General features: G+C 41.5%; 1 protein-coding gene across 1 annotated transcript; it reads right to left on the reverse strand.

Annotated features, from left to right (window-relative positions):
• Positions 1-2,517: 2,517 nt before the first annotated feature.
• On the reverse strand, positions 2,518-10,448 carry gata2b (GATA binding protein 2b). Its single transcript, XM_030092205.1, has 6 exons — positions 10,303-10,448; positions 9,657-10,084; positions 8,575-9,174; positions 6,922-7,067; positions 4,605-4,730; positions 2,518-4,003 (listed from the first exon to the last, which is right to left on the reverse strand). The coding sequence occupies exons 2-6, from the start codon at positions 9,880-9,882 to the stop codon at positions 3,719-3,721; spliced, it is 1,383 nt and encodes a 460-aa protein (XP_029948065.1). The 5' UTR covers positions 9,883-10,084; positions 10,303-10,448; the 3' UTR covers positions 2,518-3,718.
• Between the last annotated feature and the right edge of the window lie 6,775 nt (positions 10,449-17,223).

Below are 17,223 nucleotides of genomic sequence, written 5' to 3' on the forward strand. Positions count from 1 at the left end.
ATCTATGTTTATCACATTTGAACTGGATATGAACCATATATTTTCTGTGGTTCTCAAAGTACATAATAGTTCTATATAAGCAGTTAAAGGAGATTTTATTACTTCTGTTTACAGCTGAAACCAGAAAGTCTGTAACATTTTAAAATATATTTTCTTAAATTGTAATGATATTTTCATGGCTATGAGTTGAAAAAACACTCGCTAAGAATCCCACCTTCATCATTGGAGGATCAACATGTGATGTTGATGAGATGTTTTGTGCCTCCTCTGGTCGACGCCGCTTCCCTTCATCATTATTAGTTGTCTGCTCTCTAGAAATGTCTTTCATCTCCTTTATCTCCATCTGTTTGCTAACTCGGTCCTCTGAAGTCATTTCTGTCCCTGTTTTTGATTCTCGTAATTGAATTAGGTAGAAAAACAAACGGTTCAAGGAGTTGTTGCCGTACGAAGGTGAGAGCTGTAAATCTTTGCTGCGAGTTGATTTAGGATGCCCACCCAGTCCTGAAGCCCCTCGCACCAAAAAGGTCCTCTGGGAGGTTTGTCCAGCAAAGTGGCTCTTAGGACTTGGCTCCTCTTCATCTCCTCGTATCGCGTGTTTTCGCTCCTTCATATTTCCAAGGAGGATGTGGCAGTTTAAAGGGTTCTGTCACTGAGTCTGTGGGAGGCCTTGGGAGAGTGACAGGGTAAGTGCTTCTGGGGTGAAAGGTCAGGGAAGTCTGGAGAGGAGGCTGCAGGCTGCACTTGAGTTGACCCTTAACTGTGAATCTCAAGGCCTGCTGCCGCAGGGCAGAGACGCCCTTCAGCCTCCCGAGGAACGTCTGCCCTCACAAATACTTCAAAAGGGAAATTTGTGCCAGAGATGAGCCCAAGGCGCTCAGACCTTTAGCAGAAAGTTTACACTGGTGCAGACACTTTCCAATGTCTACGTGACGTTTTTGTCAGACTTCTTCTGACTTCCATGCTTTTTGCCGTTATATTTGTAGAAAGTTTGAGATCTGCTGCCAAGGTTAAAGCTCAGTCTTCAGTCCATGTGAATTTATTACAGATAATAAATTATAAATGCTCTCGAAGTTTGTGAATCACGTCGAGCCTCGACCTCAGTTGTGGAGGACTAGATTTGGGGCGGGATGTTCAGCCGCATAAAAACTAATGAAATCGAAAGTGGAAGTTGTAATGACTCCCGATGGCTCTCTGTGTGAAAGGGAGCAGCTATTGAAAATAAAAATGTTAAAGCAAAATGGATTTAAATGCCACAACAGCAGTCTCAACACACTTCACATGATCAGTCACATTCACCCAGTCACACACACCAATGGTGGCAGCTCCATGAATGGTACGAGTTCTTCCCTGAGGAAAACATGAGTTCTGGTTCTTGATCAAATATGCTGACAATTGAACTGCATTAATACCCCAAATGGTTTATTTTCTTTGTAAAATGTGCTTGTGTTGACCCTGTAGCAGATCATCATAGTGAATGACCCTCTGTCAATCTTCCAATAACTGTATTAGTCCCAGTTTGAATTGAGTGAATTGCACACAGATCTCAAGTCATCTTAGAATTGAATTCATGATCGTGATCCTGAGGTCACACTGCATTTGAGAGGCAATGACTCAATAAGTGGTGTGAAAGGTGGATGATGCGAATAAAAGTAAAAAGAAATGTAAACACAACAACACCATCATATCAGCCTAGATTTTCGATCAAGCTTTCGGTTGCAGCTGATATGGAGAACGTTTCATTTATTCAGTTGTGTTTCTGGCAGGAGTGGAAACAGGAAAATACTAATATACATGAATAGAAATGATTTTGGGATACTACTACTTTTAGACGTATCTATTCAACGGTGCAATTTTAGTCACTAGTACATACAATTAACACCATGTACTTCGGTGCTTTTAAAATTGGAAGTCAACACTAATCATACCAACATTTTCAAAAAGCGCTAAAACTTTTTGATCCACGTATTTGTGTCCAACTAGTTTATTACTTTACCAGGCAAATTGTCATTTACTCACAAATCACATGGTCAGTGTGTAATGTTTGTATTACAATCGTAAATCAAATATCTTCTATTGTCAATGCAATTCAGTTAAAAACTAAATTCCTGTAAGTTTTTTTCTTTTTTAGGAGACTAGTTATTTTTACTTCACTATTTTTTTGACAGTATATTTACCCATATTTGCATACAATGTAAGTAATGTAACAGTGCATGATCCTAGGACTTCTTCATCCACTCCAGTTTAGAGTGTGGTATCAGATTTCACCAGTTTTATCATTTGGGAATGTTTAGGGCTGAACTTTACATTATAAAGCAGGAAGAGAGAAGCAGAGGTTTTGCCTGAAACCAAAAACAGCCTAAAGAGATGAAATGATGCCTTTAATTTAGGCAAACTGCAAATCAAGTCTCCATCAGTCCCTTACATGAAAACTCACCTTTCACATGCAATGAATCATGGGATTATTCTAGAAGGAATTTATAGAAATAAAGGAAAATAAGTTTGCTCAGTCGTCACAGCTAGATGTACATATCTTTTATTTTTATTATCAACAGTATGCATTGGCCACGAGATCTCAGCTTGTATTTTATTTTTTTTCAAACAGGTGTCAAAGAGCAAGCACATGCTCTTACTCTGGCAGGATGGTATGAATGCATGGTGAATATGACACAGATTATTAGTAGAGGAATGTAAATATATTCTCCTGCAGGAGACATTAGCATCATCTATGGAAAAGCTTTAAGTGAGAACATTTCTGCCGACTCCCCAGTCTAATGCTCCGGTGAGGAGGAGGAATACAGAAAAAGATGCCGGCCGCCTGATGGTTAACATAAGATGGTAATTGTAGCAGCGCATAGAGCAATTCTTCAAAAAAAAAAAAAGAAAGAAGGCTATGGTCCCGTTTATGAGTCTCATAAACAATGGCTGTAATTTCAGACGTATCCTTTCTCCTCTCTGAGATTCAACCATCCGATATTGAATAGGCAGAACAGATTGAGTAATAAACTTTATCTCTTTATTTCTGAAGAGTATAAATGTCGACCAGCTCAGACAAGGCGCTTCAGCTAAAAATATACTCATAACTGGGATAACAGCATCCGTATTATGATTCAGGTATTATAGTCAAAGGAAAAAAAAAAAGCAACTGTGAAAATAAATTATCTGAATAACAATAATTATAATAACAATAATCATAATAAACAGTGTCAAATTAGAATTTATAAACCTTTTTTTTTTGTTTGCGTGCTTCTTTTTGTGAAAACTCCTTTAAAATCGTCCATGAGCAAAAAAATCCAGCATATTTTCATTTAAAGTTGTGAAGGAGATCTCCGTCCGTCTTCAGTCTCACACATGTACAATATTCACAGTAACTCGCTTTGCACATTTCAGCCACACTGCAGTCTGTCAGCACGGACACAACGGTGAGGTGCAATGATATTTTTGTGTTTGTGTGTGTGTGTGTGTGTGTGTGAGTGTGTGTGTGTGTCTGACAGGAAGTAGAATCTTTCTCCGCCTAATTTTGGTACCTATAGATATCAAGTAAAAGGTCTTTTCCTTTTACAGCACACCTGTTCTCTCCAGTCCACCATTGGCATAAATCAGTAAGCAGACAATCAAGATGGAGACACACAAAGTGCATGTCTGTAACACTGTACACGCCGCCCGCCCCTCTTCATTTCACCATCTCAAGTCTGTGATGGAGCCGCCTCCAATCGCCCGCTCAGCCCATCGCCGTCACCATGTTGGAGTGGTGCGGGTGGCCGAACGACGGGTGTATGGGCGTGGGCGTGGGGAGCATGTGTCCGGCGTGGCTGAAGGGCGGCAAGTGGCTCATGGTCATGTGGCTGGCCAGGGAGGCGGCGCTGAAGGGGGAGCTCTTGTCGTGTAGGCTTTTGGAGAACTCCTCATAGCCGTCGCCGCCGCGCTTGCACTTTTTAGACTTGTTGGACATTTTGCGGTTGCGCGTTTGGATGCCCTCCTTTTTCATGGTGAGAGGTCGGTTCACCTGTCAGGAAGAGGGAGGATGAAGAGTTGAAGGAGGCTTTCAAAGCATTCAACAAAACAACAAGCAGGGTTTATTTGTAAAGGACAGTCTTCTACTAACACTGCACTTCACCGATGTGTTCTCAATATATTTGCACAGTGATGGTGCATGTTAAGCTGAAGCTACAAGTTGGCTTCAAAAAGCAAAACTTGTCAGTGAAATAGACTCGCTGATTTTTGTTTTTGTTTTCCACAAATGCGCATCCCAGGCCCTCACATATTCCGTTTTGATGCCTCCAGCTTTAATGCTATTCATATGGAGACCGGCCTTGTGGCAGTTGCACTCAACAACAGTCCCACCATTGTGACTCTCAAGGGGATTACGCCTACCATGGAAACAATAACGCACAAAGAAGGGGGGGAAAAAAACACTAAGGAGTGCAACAGTGTCTGAGAGTAAAACAACCCTCACTCTCTCTCTCCTCTCCCTTCTGTCCTTTCTCTCTCTCTCTCCCTCACCCTGGCCTCTCTTATCACTCAACAATCAGTGTAACCTGCCTGCCTACTTCCTGTCTGCTCGGCCCTGCTGGGCCCAATATGAGGCTCAGCGGTCAAATACTTACGTTATGCAGTTTATAGTAGAGGCCGCAGGCGTTGCACACGGGGTCCCCATTTGCATTGCGCCGCCAGAGAGTGGTGGTGGTCGTCTGACAGTTAGCACAACAGGTGCCTGCTCGTCTGGCTGCAGACTGTAGGAAAACACAGATCAGGCTTTGATTAGAGCGCCACAGCACAGGCAGACAGGAGTTATGCACAGTTTAGCCATACATTTGATACTTTAATATATACACCATGAACGTGAGTGAGCTTTCTATAATGTTTATTTGACCAGCTTGGTGACGTGAAGATTGTTTTCACTAATGGTTATTTGTCATTGAATTGCTTGGTGAAAATAAAACCTCATCGCGTGTTTCCAACACCACTGTGACATTTTACAGTTTATTTCCAACCAGCAATCACTAAAGAGACATTAAGCAACATCTGACCGGCTGGAGCTTGTATTTTTATTCTCAAAGATGATTTGTGAATTACAACCCACTGCAGACCTGCATGTCTAATTTGATCTCAAAGCATTTTATTGGAAGGTTTGAAAAAAAAACATAGGTAAATATAAGCACAATCTCAAGTGAGAAAAACGTTTTTAAAGTCCTTTCTTATATTGTTTAAAAAAGGCTAATGAGACACTTGGAAGTTTATATCCGATTATTTCTGATTGTTGTGGACATATTGAATGTACTTGCTGTAAGTGTTCCAAAAATATCCTTAAAAATTTTTAAAAGGTGTCTGTTTAGATTAGATATCTGAAATCTACAGAATGGAGACAGAATCTTGCGTCCCAGTTTTTTTTTTTTTTTTTTTAAACACATTTGTTGTATTGATTTTTTTTCTACTCTCCTTAATTTTGTAATTGCGTGCTGCTCTTCCTCTCTGGTGGCCGTGCAGACTGACCAGTGGAAAGAGCGCCCGGGGCCTTCAGAGCGGAGGCCTGCGCAGGAAGCAGGCGCAGTCCTGCTGCGTTATCTGGACCGGTCAGACATCCGGAGAGGAAACAACCGCTGCCGCGCCGCGCCGCGCCGGAGCAGCAGCCCCGGCCGAGCTGCACGGAAGCCGGGCCTGATATATGGCCCTATATGTGTTCATGGTTAGATTAGTGCTCAAATTGTTGGGAGATTTTCAGTATCAAAACCAATAGTTAAGCAGTTTCTGATTATGTGGTTATATGCGCTAAATCTGTGCGCAAAAAGTTGTATAAACGCTTTTTTCCCCCTCAAACTGACTTACAGCCCTGACATGAAGACGATTTACAGTATTTGCAAACTAGTCTTCTTTCTTTAGGTTTTTTTTTTATTTCTTCTTGAAATCTACTTAACTCATCCGTCTGTTTAAGATGCGCGTTTTGGCGGAGACTGAAAACTGAAACTGCTCTTTATCAATAAACTGTTACTCTGGTGTAATCCATAAGCATCCAGGAGCCAAAATGAAACTGCTTCATGAAATTTCCAACATTGAGACTTCTAACTGACCACTCCTGGATTATTAGAATATTAGCGTTGATGCCGTCTTTATTTCTCCTGCAGATTATTTGTTGAATATACAGACACATCATTTTATCATGGAGCCAAATTTACTTCTCAAATGTATTAAAATTACCGGGATTAACTTGGAGCACAATTCACGTGTCTTCCTTTCAAGCATTCTTAAAAAAAAAATCTCTCCACAACCATGAAATTGAACACTGGCTAATGCATACCAATGCAGAAGTAAAATGAAGTTGGACAATAATAATAATACTAAAAAAAGATGACTCTGTCCAAACGGTGCTGCAAACGTTTGATGGAAAATATTTATATTCTGTTTCCCAGCCTTTCATTGTGTAACACTTTTTCACACATAATTCAATGGCATTTTAGTGGGTTTTTTTAAAAAAGAGAATGTTCTCAAATTACTATAAAAACTACTTGTAAAATCACAACGGAGACTGCAACCTCTGTGTGAAAATAAAACCAGACAGTATCTCAAAAAAACACCGTGCCCTATAAATGTGTGAGGTCCAGCAGGCCTGCTGAGTGTCAGCCAGCCGCTGCTGGGTTTGAGGGATGACATGCTGACCCTGCTATCAGTGGCACTATCAGAAGTAGCTGTAATAATGATAAGAGAAACAACGCAGATAATCTCACTCTGCTCGCAGGCTGAGCTAAAGAAGCAAGAGGTGAAGGGGAAACACAATTCCCGGAAGCTGATTGGGAAAATATAACTTTCCTGGAATTGTGCCTTCTCCCCCTCACCCTTCACCTTGTGCTCTCTTTATTCACTACCTTTCACATCACACTCAGTCGCCCCTGTCCCTGCAGAGGGGGGTGGGGGCAGCACCACACTCACCAGTCTGCGTTTGGGTTTGATGAGCGGTCTGTTCTGCCCGTTCATCTTGTGGTAGAGGCCGCAGGCGTTGCACAGGTAGTGTCCGGTGCTGTCGCGTCTCCACAGAGGTGTGGATGTGGCTCCGCAGTTCACACACTCCCGCCCCTCTGAAGAAAAACAAAGCCACATATGCTGTGAGCATGTAAATGAAATAAACCTGTATATTAAGTTTTTAATGATGGGCGAGGGTTTCACTGCAGATTTGGGTTTTTAGCTCAGTCACAAAAGCACATCATGGAATTTATAACTTATAAATAAGACAGTGTATTGGGAAATTTGGTAGCTTACATTAGCAGAGGCAAAACAAGAATATAGGCAAAGTATTCCTTCAAGTTTTAACAGAAAATATACTAAATATCAAACAACTGTTAATATAGTATATTCCAAACAAATGAAGTATTTCTAATGAGCCACCTTATTACATTATGAATTTAAACCACTCATTAAGAAAAAAAATCTAATAAAACCTTATTTCTCTCAACAGCAGCGTCCATTAAAAAAACACTGAAATAGGACAACATGAGTTTTTGTTCTGCTGCTCGGTCTCTCCTAACATGCTGGTCAAACACAACTGAGAGCTGAAGCCGAGAGTCTCCTGCTCCGTAATCAAATAACAATCAGGACAATGTGTAAATGTCTTATGTAACAGAGACGCGACTCCCAGCCTGAATACTGAGGTTTTGGCTCGGCGCGCCTGCGGATCTTCCTTTCACACCTCTGGGCTGGATCCAGTTGACTGTGCGCTGCAGCCAGCTCAGACATCATTACAAAGTCACGGTTAACAAAAGAGGATTATCAAAGCGGCTCCGTGTTGGAAATCCGTCGAGAGCAAGCTCCGGGCTTCGTCTCGATTTATTTATTTCGGGGAAAATATTACTGCTCCATTCACACCCAGTGTTTTATTGTTTTATTTTTTTTAAATGAAATTCCAAAAGTGGTGATAGTAATTTTGCTCAAATCACAGCCTGCACACTGGACAGGACAGCTACCTTACTGAGTGACAATGAAGGCATTAACCAATTCCCAATTAAGCAATGTTCAATAAATAGATTTTATAAGGTTAATTGGAATAAAAAGCAGAATGATTCTAACTCCTCGTAATTTTTCAGTAAGGTTTAAATTTATTACAGAAAAAAATGCGAAATTCCTCAATTTTTATTCTCTTTGATCAATATTATTTGTTAATTAAGTTCAGTGTATTTAACTTAAATGTACTGAGGATAAATACGCGCTATATTGAATGACATGGCATTCATCATCTGATTCATGGTTGGTGCTGAAATAGCAAAGAAGACAAACAGAAATACGTTTTGATTTAAAATGCGGTCATTTCTTTTTAAACAACAAAAGTGGCAATTTGTTTTTAACAAGCTCCTCTTTGTGCCTCAGACGCGGATTGCCTCTGGAGAGCTGCGGGGTGTTTTAAAATTACGTTTCTTATTGCTTCAGGTTGTACTTAGTTAAATTGACACTGGCTGGCTTCAGATCCGAACAGCAAAGCTTTCGATAAGATCACCAATATATCTATCTCTGCGTGCAAACGCGGGCGTATTTAGGTCCAGGTTTAATTTCCTCGGTTCTGGGGGCTGATCTGGGGTATTTGCGGAGACTCACCGGTGCAGGACCGTGTCTTGCCTTTATTCTTGGTGCAGAAGCCGGACGAGGATCCCAGCAGGCTGCCCGGGTGGAACAGGCTGCCGCCGTACTCGTGGGCCGCGGGGAGGGAGTAGGGGGGGTAGGTCGGGATGGGGTGGTGGGTGGAGGGGGTCTGCGCGCTCATGGAAGCCAGGCTGCTCCTCAGCGGGCTGGAGCCCTCCATCTTCATGCCCTCCGGCAGCGACACTTGGTATTTGATAGATTCCTTCTCGTCCATCCTGGTGGCGGAGGAGGAGGACGGGGACGCGGCCCCGGGGTCCGGGGACACGTCTTTGGGCGGCGTCGGGGGGAAGGTGTACAGATGCGAGCCGGAGTGGGACGGCGGCGTCAGCGAGGACGCGGAGACGGCGTTCGAGGTGCTGCTGCACGGGTAGACGGCGGAGAGCGCGCCGGGGGACGCGGAGCCCGGGTGGTGCAGGCTGGGCTTGCTGAACGGGCTGACGGCCCAGGCGTTGTGGTGGTGGTGGGCCGACAGGGCCGCCTTCCCCCCGTCCAGCCACGAGATGCCCGGGCTGTGGAGGAGGTGAGGCCGGCACACCTGAGACCCCGTCAGACGAGCTGCGGAGCAACGACACGGTGTTTATCATGGAGAATCAGTATGGCACACTGATTCTGTCTGGTTTTCTTCTGCCTGTGAGTCTGGTGGAGTAATAACCAAGACTTGTTGATTCTCCCCGTTAGTTAAAGGAGTGAAATAGTATGGATGCACTAAAATTAACAAATCAACGGGAAAAATCCTGAACAAAGCGCAGGCTATAGAGTAAAAGGTCTATTTTTACGCAGTATATTTGCATTTAGAGGTGACTGATGTAGAACAATAAATATTAGAAAATGTGTTAGAAAGTGTCAACCTTATGAACATTAGTGGTTCAGAAAGTAATAACATTAACACACACCAATATATATAGAAATTAGTCTATATTCACGCTTGGAACAGTCACATTGTTCAAAAAGCTTGTGGAAAATCGTATATCTTTAAAACATGGCTGTTAATTTTCAAGTTTTTATTTTTGAAGCGGCTCAGCTGAACTCGTCCTCACCGTGCGCTTGGCTGTAGGACACTCTGGCCCTGGCTGGGTTGTGGTAGTACGGGTTTCCCTGTGAGTCCAGGTGGTTAAAAAACACATCCACCTCATCCGGAGGCAGCAGCTGCGCCGTGGGCTCCATGTAGTTGTGGCCCAGGCCGGGATGGTGGCTGTCCGGGTGTTGACCGTTCAGCACGGCGTGGTGATGCATCCAGCGGGGCTGGTCCGCAGCCACATCCATCTCCGCGGCTCTCGGCTGCGCCTTGTTTATAAAGTGAGCGAATATCCAGGGACAAAGCTCAGAATGGTGGAAATAATCTGTCCTTTTACGGGATCTCCACCGCGTCCATTCACAGCTCTGGAGCACTGCTGTGTTTTGCGGGTTGTCTTAACTTAAATTCCTCTCTTCTTCTGGACATGGAGTCGAGTTTAACACTGGAAACCTGCAAGGAGCAAACATCACATGTTAATATTTTAAAGGTATAGGTGTTGTGCACCCTCCTATCTGTTTGTAAGCATCAGTCCTCTTTACGCACTCAGCTTCTCTTTTGCGCGTAAAAAGATTATTATCGCCATTCACACCCACCCACTGCTCGAATCGGTTTTTTTTTTCTAATCACCCTCGCCTGTCTGCTTTACTCACGATCTGAACGCGTCGTACCTTTGCCAATGTTTGGTGCTCAGCCTCAGATCATCTCACACCTGTCTGGAAGAGCGTCCTCTGCCTGCTCCGCGTCGCCGCAGCTCCTCGCCGGCTTTCGTGTGATGTTTGTCGGAGTGAACTCTGTCCACTGGGACTTAACGCAACATGTACAGCCCTGACTGACAGCGAGAGGGGGGACGGCTTTAAAACTCAGGGGCGGAGTCTCCAATCAAGCCTTCAGTCAGCCAATTGCAATCTACCTTTATGCCAAACCTCGGCGACAGTTGCCCCAGCCAGAAAATCACAGAGATCTTTTTTTTTTTTTTTTAAATCTCCATGTAGATGTTGTTGGTTTGGAACCAAGACGGTATCATTTGTATTGCATTTGAAGATATGATATTCTCAGGTAAAAATCTTGGGAAAAAAACAAACAAGTGCGCTTCTGCAAATAATTAAAACAAAGCTTTCACAACACATTTCAAGCGGTCAACAATTGCATATCTTAATGTAACCCCACTGTCATGGTTTTCTTTTTGAGACCCAGACTTTGATAAATGGTATGACTACATCATTGTTATTTCAAAAATTGGAAACTTGCCTAACCCATGCTCACCCTTTGAGATGAAGTTAATGGGTTCAGTTCTTATCGTCAAGTCAAAGAAAGAAAGTGGAAACCTGACTAAAGTAGGCCCTGACTCTTGAAATATAGGTACATGGAGACTTAACACATGACATGACACTTTTCAGACCAAACCAGGCCTGAAACCTGATTCAGATCTTAAAAAAATGAGGAGGACCTTTTTGAAATCATTGTTGGTTGATTTAATAGTTTATTCTGGACTCATTAAGCTATATCTGAAGGCAGACTACTCTTGATCAGACTCCTAACTTCAATGCTTTAATCTGATTTCTGTAACTTCAAATCTTCAAAAAGTGAACTCCACAGCAACACACAGAAATTTAAATTTCCAATGAGTTATCCTTAATAAAATAATTCAACAACAACATTTCAAAAGTTGATTATTTCTTTTCTTTTTTGCGTTCCAAGATGGAGATTTCTTCACAGTTAGTGACAGGGGGTGGCACCAGGTTTATATTTTATTTATCGTCATATCATCAATGCATTTTCTCAATTTCCAGATTAAAGAGGTATTACTCAGTATGGAGTGGGGCTGGTCCTCTTGTTTTCACGTGCTGTGGACATAATTTACAACACTTTCTGTCTTGCATTTATATTTATTGGCTGTTTTTGAGGCTGATTGTGTGTTATTGATGGTTTATCACTCTCTCTCTCTCCCTCTCTCTCTCTTTCTCTCTCTCTCGTGCATGATTGACAGGCAATAATTGGAGAGGGAGCGCGCGCGGCCCCGGCCGGCCAGCAGTGCCGCCTGCTTGACGCCGTTTCCTGACGTCAGTGCATCTTAGTGAAAAAAAAAGCATGAAGTTTTTCCTGCACAGAAAGAGGGGGAGAGAGAGAGAGAGAGAGAGAGAGAGAGAGAGAGAGAGAGAGAGAGAGAGAGAGAGAGAGAGAGAGAGAGAGAGAGGGAGGATGAGAGAGGGGAGAGTGAGACAGAAATAAAGACAGGGACAGGACAGGGGTTGCCCTGATTCGGATGGGCTGGAGGAAGGACAGAAGTGATATTTACACTGCGGTGGCATAAATAATACATCAAGTATACATTCTGCTTCACACTGGCCAACACTTAACGTTAAAATAAAGTGTATTTTATTTTGAGTTACCTGTTTAGATATTTTAGATATTTTATTTCTCTATCTATCTATCTATCTATCTATCTATCTATCTATCTATCTATCTATCTGTTTCATCTTAATTATCAGTATAAATGGAAATATTTAATAATATTATTTTTTTAGTGACCGTCACGTTCAAGAGCAACAATTAAATTATTTACCAAGCTACAATCGTTATATTTAAATTCAGGAAACACCCAAACAATCTGCCTTTTATTTATTCAGCGATAGGAGACTTTTTTTTTTTTTTTTTTTTTTTTTTTGGGCAGCATTAAGAGAAAATCTACAATATAGACGGAGGAGAGCGGAACATATACCACAGGGACGAGCGAGCGGTATTAGAGCTCATCAGCATGATAATGTGGGAATACACATGCTTTGAGTGTGAGCCCTTTTGATCTGGCCAGGCGATAAAACCTTATCGGCAGCAAACATCCACTTCCATTTTAGGATTTGACATTAATTCAATCCTGCCTTTTATTTACGGCTCCTTTTCTCACACGAGCTCAAGAGAAAGAGGGATGGCTCTGAGGATTTTATTATGGGACAAAAAAGCAAGCGGATTCAGCTCATAATAGAGGGAAATACAATTGAAATGTCATTTTGATCAAATTCAATAAAGTGTAAAGATACGTTTAAATTATTATTATATTATTATTATTATTATTATTATTATTATTATTATTATTATTATTATTATTACATACGTTTTTTATTTTTATTTTTCTGCTGATTTTATAGGCATTGTGTGCAAAAATAAATATATACTTAGAAGAATTGATGGGTGTAAGTGAGTGAAGAAGAGATTGAAGAAGTGTGTGCTTGTGTATGTGTTTGTGTGTGTGTGTGTGTGTGTGTGTGTGTGTGTGTGTGTGTGTGTGTGTGTGTGTGTGTGTGTGTGTGTGTGTGTGTGTGTGTGTGTGTGAGAGAGAGAGAGAGAGAGAGAGAGAGAGAGAGAGAGAGAGCTCCGCTTCTGCTCGGATCCTTGGATCCAGCTGATTATAGCCCATCCCGGGGTAATTTTTCATCGGTGCTGGCTAATCTTTGTTCTTTGTGAAGATAATAAATAGCCTAATCGTTATCAGCGAGCTGCTGGAGGTGTCGGGGAGAATGGGGCTGATCGGCCCGGGAAATAGGCTCCAAAGTGCCGCCGAATAAATGGCATTTCTTATCTCTCTCTTCCAGATTATCGCCGCCTTTTCAAACTCGAACAACAAATACATCTAATGCAGCGAATGCATCACTTACTGGACTAGATCTGTGCGAATGATTGATAGATGTATAGATATAGGGAGGGGAGGGTGAGAAAAGGGGGATCATGACTATTATTTACAAGTATAATATTGTGCACGTGCAAAGTCTTTCTTATACTTGATGGCGCAAATGCAGCTCGCTTCTCCGTCCATTATCTCTAGGTTATCTGCAGGAGCCATCTGAGGTTCCGGTTCTTTGTTGCCATATCGCCCTTCTTTCATCTGGGATTTTGCTGGATAACAGTTAAACAGGCGCAGCCGCTTCACCCAGGCAGAAAAATATATTTGAATAATGCTTTCACGTGTTGGAAATTTTACAAATGGCAAATGCAAGCAGCAGCGGTATTATTAGGCCACGTGGATGAAACGATGCTGAAGCATCAAGGCCCCGTTAGATCCAGAAGACACGAACTGCTGGATGTTCTGATTTCATTATTCTCCACTATTCACACAGCCCGCCTATTTAGTGCAAAAGAAAGCTGAACTTTTGAACATGTTTTTTTCAAAAAAGCACAAAAACAATCTTGAAGTAGAATATAAGATTTTCTAGATTTGCAGTTAGATTGGCACAGAAGTACATCAGTGAAACTATTTAACCAACGGGATTGAAAATGAACTTGAACTTTGAAAACTGCATGTTCTAGTATAAAAAAAATGGATTATTTTGGTTTAAAGAGAAGAAAAACACTCCACCATTGTGCATGAGTGTGCACACAGGGAGTGACCGGTTATGACAGAAAAAGGTATTTTTTTTCCAATATATACAAACTGGATGCTTAATAACTTGGCAGCTGCAGCAGCCCTGGGTGCTGCTGATGGTCTCCAGGGAAACGCTGATAACAGCTCAGTCATTTTCCATATCTTACAGTCTATTATATTCAAGGATTAGTTCTCCTTCCCGAAAAGGTCAAACATAAAGTCAAGCCAGCCAGGAGTGCTCCTCCTCCTCCTCCTCTTCCTCCTCCTCCTCCTCCTCCTCTTCCATCCCCCCACAATGACAGAGCATTTCACATTTTTTTCATATTATCTATGGTTTAACCATGAGATGACCTTTGCTGACATGCTTTGATAGATGTATACCTTCACAATAAACAGCCTGTATTTTTCTTTTTAATTTCCTCATGTTTGCAGTGGACATTGATTTTCACTGTTCTTTTCTTTTTTCTTTTTAAAAACATCTTATGCTGTCAGTTTTTGTGGTATATCTGAAATCATTCACCTCATTTGTTTCCAGTGTTCAAATATTTAGTTTTCTTTGACTTGGGAACAAAGACATGTTGTGATTGACTGAATAATTTTGTTATTTCACCATTAATGATATGATGCAACATTTGACCATGCAGCAATAAAATCAAATCAAACTTTTCCTAACTGATGAGGTCAAATTGCAGTCTAATTAAGAAAACATTTCAACTAAAGAAGAAATAGCGATAAAAGATGGTTTTGTATGAGCTCAGTTTAGTATTTTGGTTGAAGTTTCATCTGTGAAGAGGTGAGCTCCAGCATCAGTGTGACTGATGAGGGTCATGTGCTGCCTCATGTCAGCGAGTTGAAAAAATACAGTGGAAATGAACAGATTTTTAGTGAGACTTTATTATTTATACGGCAGAAACTGTCTGTGCATTCAGACTGATGCGTTTTGCTTTGCTGATGGGCCTGTTAAGTCAATAATGAGCTATTTACAACCACATTTGTCTGACATTCATTAAGAGGACGATAAATTAAAACAAATGAACAAATAAAGCAAATTTTAAGGGCATTGATGAACAGATTATGTGTATAATTTATTAACGGAGCCAGCAAGCACACTGCATGCGTTGTTAAGTTTTGATATCACTCTAATTGCAAATTGTAATTATTTTACTGGTAGTTTTGTTTTATTTGTTTCAATAATGTTGTTGTCCATATTTGTGTCACTTCAATAGAAGTTCTGTAATTTGAGTTTATTTTCAATCCACCCCCCCCCCCCCCCCCCCAAAAAAAAAAAAGCAATTAAAACACCAATTAATGAAAGTAACCGTTTGTCGGTTAGTGAGTAATAAAGCTCAGAAACATGAAGTCATCCATCTCCCCTCTCTCTCCACTGAAGCCTCCTCTTCGAGCTTTGGGAGTTTCCTGTGAGAAATCTCTTTTCCTTCTATTTAAGAGGGATTTCAGTGAGTGAAGGATAAACTGCTCCAAAGCAGGAGGAATTATCAGGCCGACAGCGCCTCCTACAGGAGAGGAGCAGCTCTGCTCATCAGTCTCCTCCGTTCATGATGTGATTTTATCTGAAAACTGTGTTATCTGAGCGATTAGGATAAAACAAAGCAAACACTGCACATGTCTTTGATATGATAGGCACTTCTAGTTCTAATCACTGATAATTCAACTTTTTTCAAAATACTACATTAAAGGCTTGGATTTGTTAGTGTTGTCTTCCTTTTGAGCATTTCACCTTCCATCGTATGTACAGGTAGCTATCCATCTTATTTTCTTAATCAATCAACAGCATATAAAATTAATAGAATGAGCCCCAACAGGCATCCTGGACATGTTTACATTAAAGCCTGTGGGTAATATAATACATCATTTTAAACTTTTGTTTGTGTCTGTACTGTATTCCGGACTTTAGTCTAGAAAGAAAGACTGCTCTGAGTATAATGTCCCCACTTGATCTCAGACTTTGCCCAGTGTAGTCTTGAAAATGATCTTTTTAAAGTTATAACAGGTCAGAGGTTCGAGACTTTGCTTCCTGCCAAGAGAGCTGCAGGAAGTGAGAGTTTACAACACCTTGTCACAAACCACCTGTCAATCAATCTCTCTTTCACTGACGCTGTCTGGGGAGTTGTAGAATTCAAAACAACTTTTTTTTTTCTTAACTTGGGAGAGCCCATCAGTTTCTGGTGTCTTTATTTTGTCTGTGTGTGTATGTTTGTGTGTGTATATGTGTGTGCCTGCGTGTGTGTGTCTTTCTCATTTCATCTCTTTGCCGGATTTGAAACACAAGACTGATCTGTCTTCTAGCATCCACAATCAGCTTTCAAAGATTGTGATATTATTTTGGGTGAGTAGAATAGAATAGAATAGAATAAATAAAATAAAAAACTTATAAAGGAAAGTGGTCTGTCTGCCTGTTAGATGAAACATTTTTGAGGGAAAGCTTGTGTTGCTGAATCAGTTTTTGCCCTCATCTGAACAGATGCAGTCACCCAGGTGTGTGTGCGTGTGTGTGTGTGTGTGTGTGTGTGTGTGTGTGTGTGTGTGTGTGTGTGTGTGTGTGTGTGTGTGTGTGTGTGTGTGTTTGTATATACCTGCTTTGTTTCATGTTTTAGTTTGCATCTCTCAGCTCAGTATGTCTGATCCTCACTGATCTGTCTTGACTATAAATCCTGCAGTCTCTCCTCCTGAGGTGACACACACACAAAAACATCTGCTGCTTTGCGTAAGATGATTCTATAGAGCTAAACCATCCTACTATTCTCATACACACACACAGTTTTAAAAAAAAGCGAAAGCCTTGAGAGGACAGTAGAGTCATGAGGCTGCAGTAAGGAGATGTGAGAAAAAGCAACACAGAAGAGAAACAAAACTGACCATCAGCCACATCCTTTATTCTGCGACATTTGGGATTTTTCACACTCTCCATGGATACAAGAGGCAAAAAATGAAAACCCCAAATCAGATCAGTAAGTTTCAAATATTCAACCTTGTGTTTTATGTTTTGTGCGTATTGTCTGATCCACAGGTTGGTTACTCTTCATGTGCTTTCAGTGGGTATTATCAGGTTAGATAATCCTCTGATTCGAGAAAAAGGCTCGGCGCCTCCATCTCACTGCTTCTCCTGCTGTTTTCTTCCTCTCACCCTCCAGTCAGTGTGACAGTTGGGTGGATTATAATGAAAAGGCAGCTCCTGATGCTGCGAGAATAAGAAGAGCTGCTGGAGGAAAACAGC

This window comes from Salarias fasciatus, chromosome 5, assembly GCF_902148845.1.
Source record: "Salarias fasciatus chromosome 5, fSalaFa1.1, whole genome shotgun sequence".
In the NCBI taxonomy this organism is placed as follows: Eukaryota; Metazoa; Chordata; class Actinopteri; order Blenniiformes; family Blenniidae; genus Salarias; species Salarias fasciatus.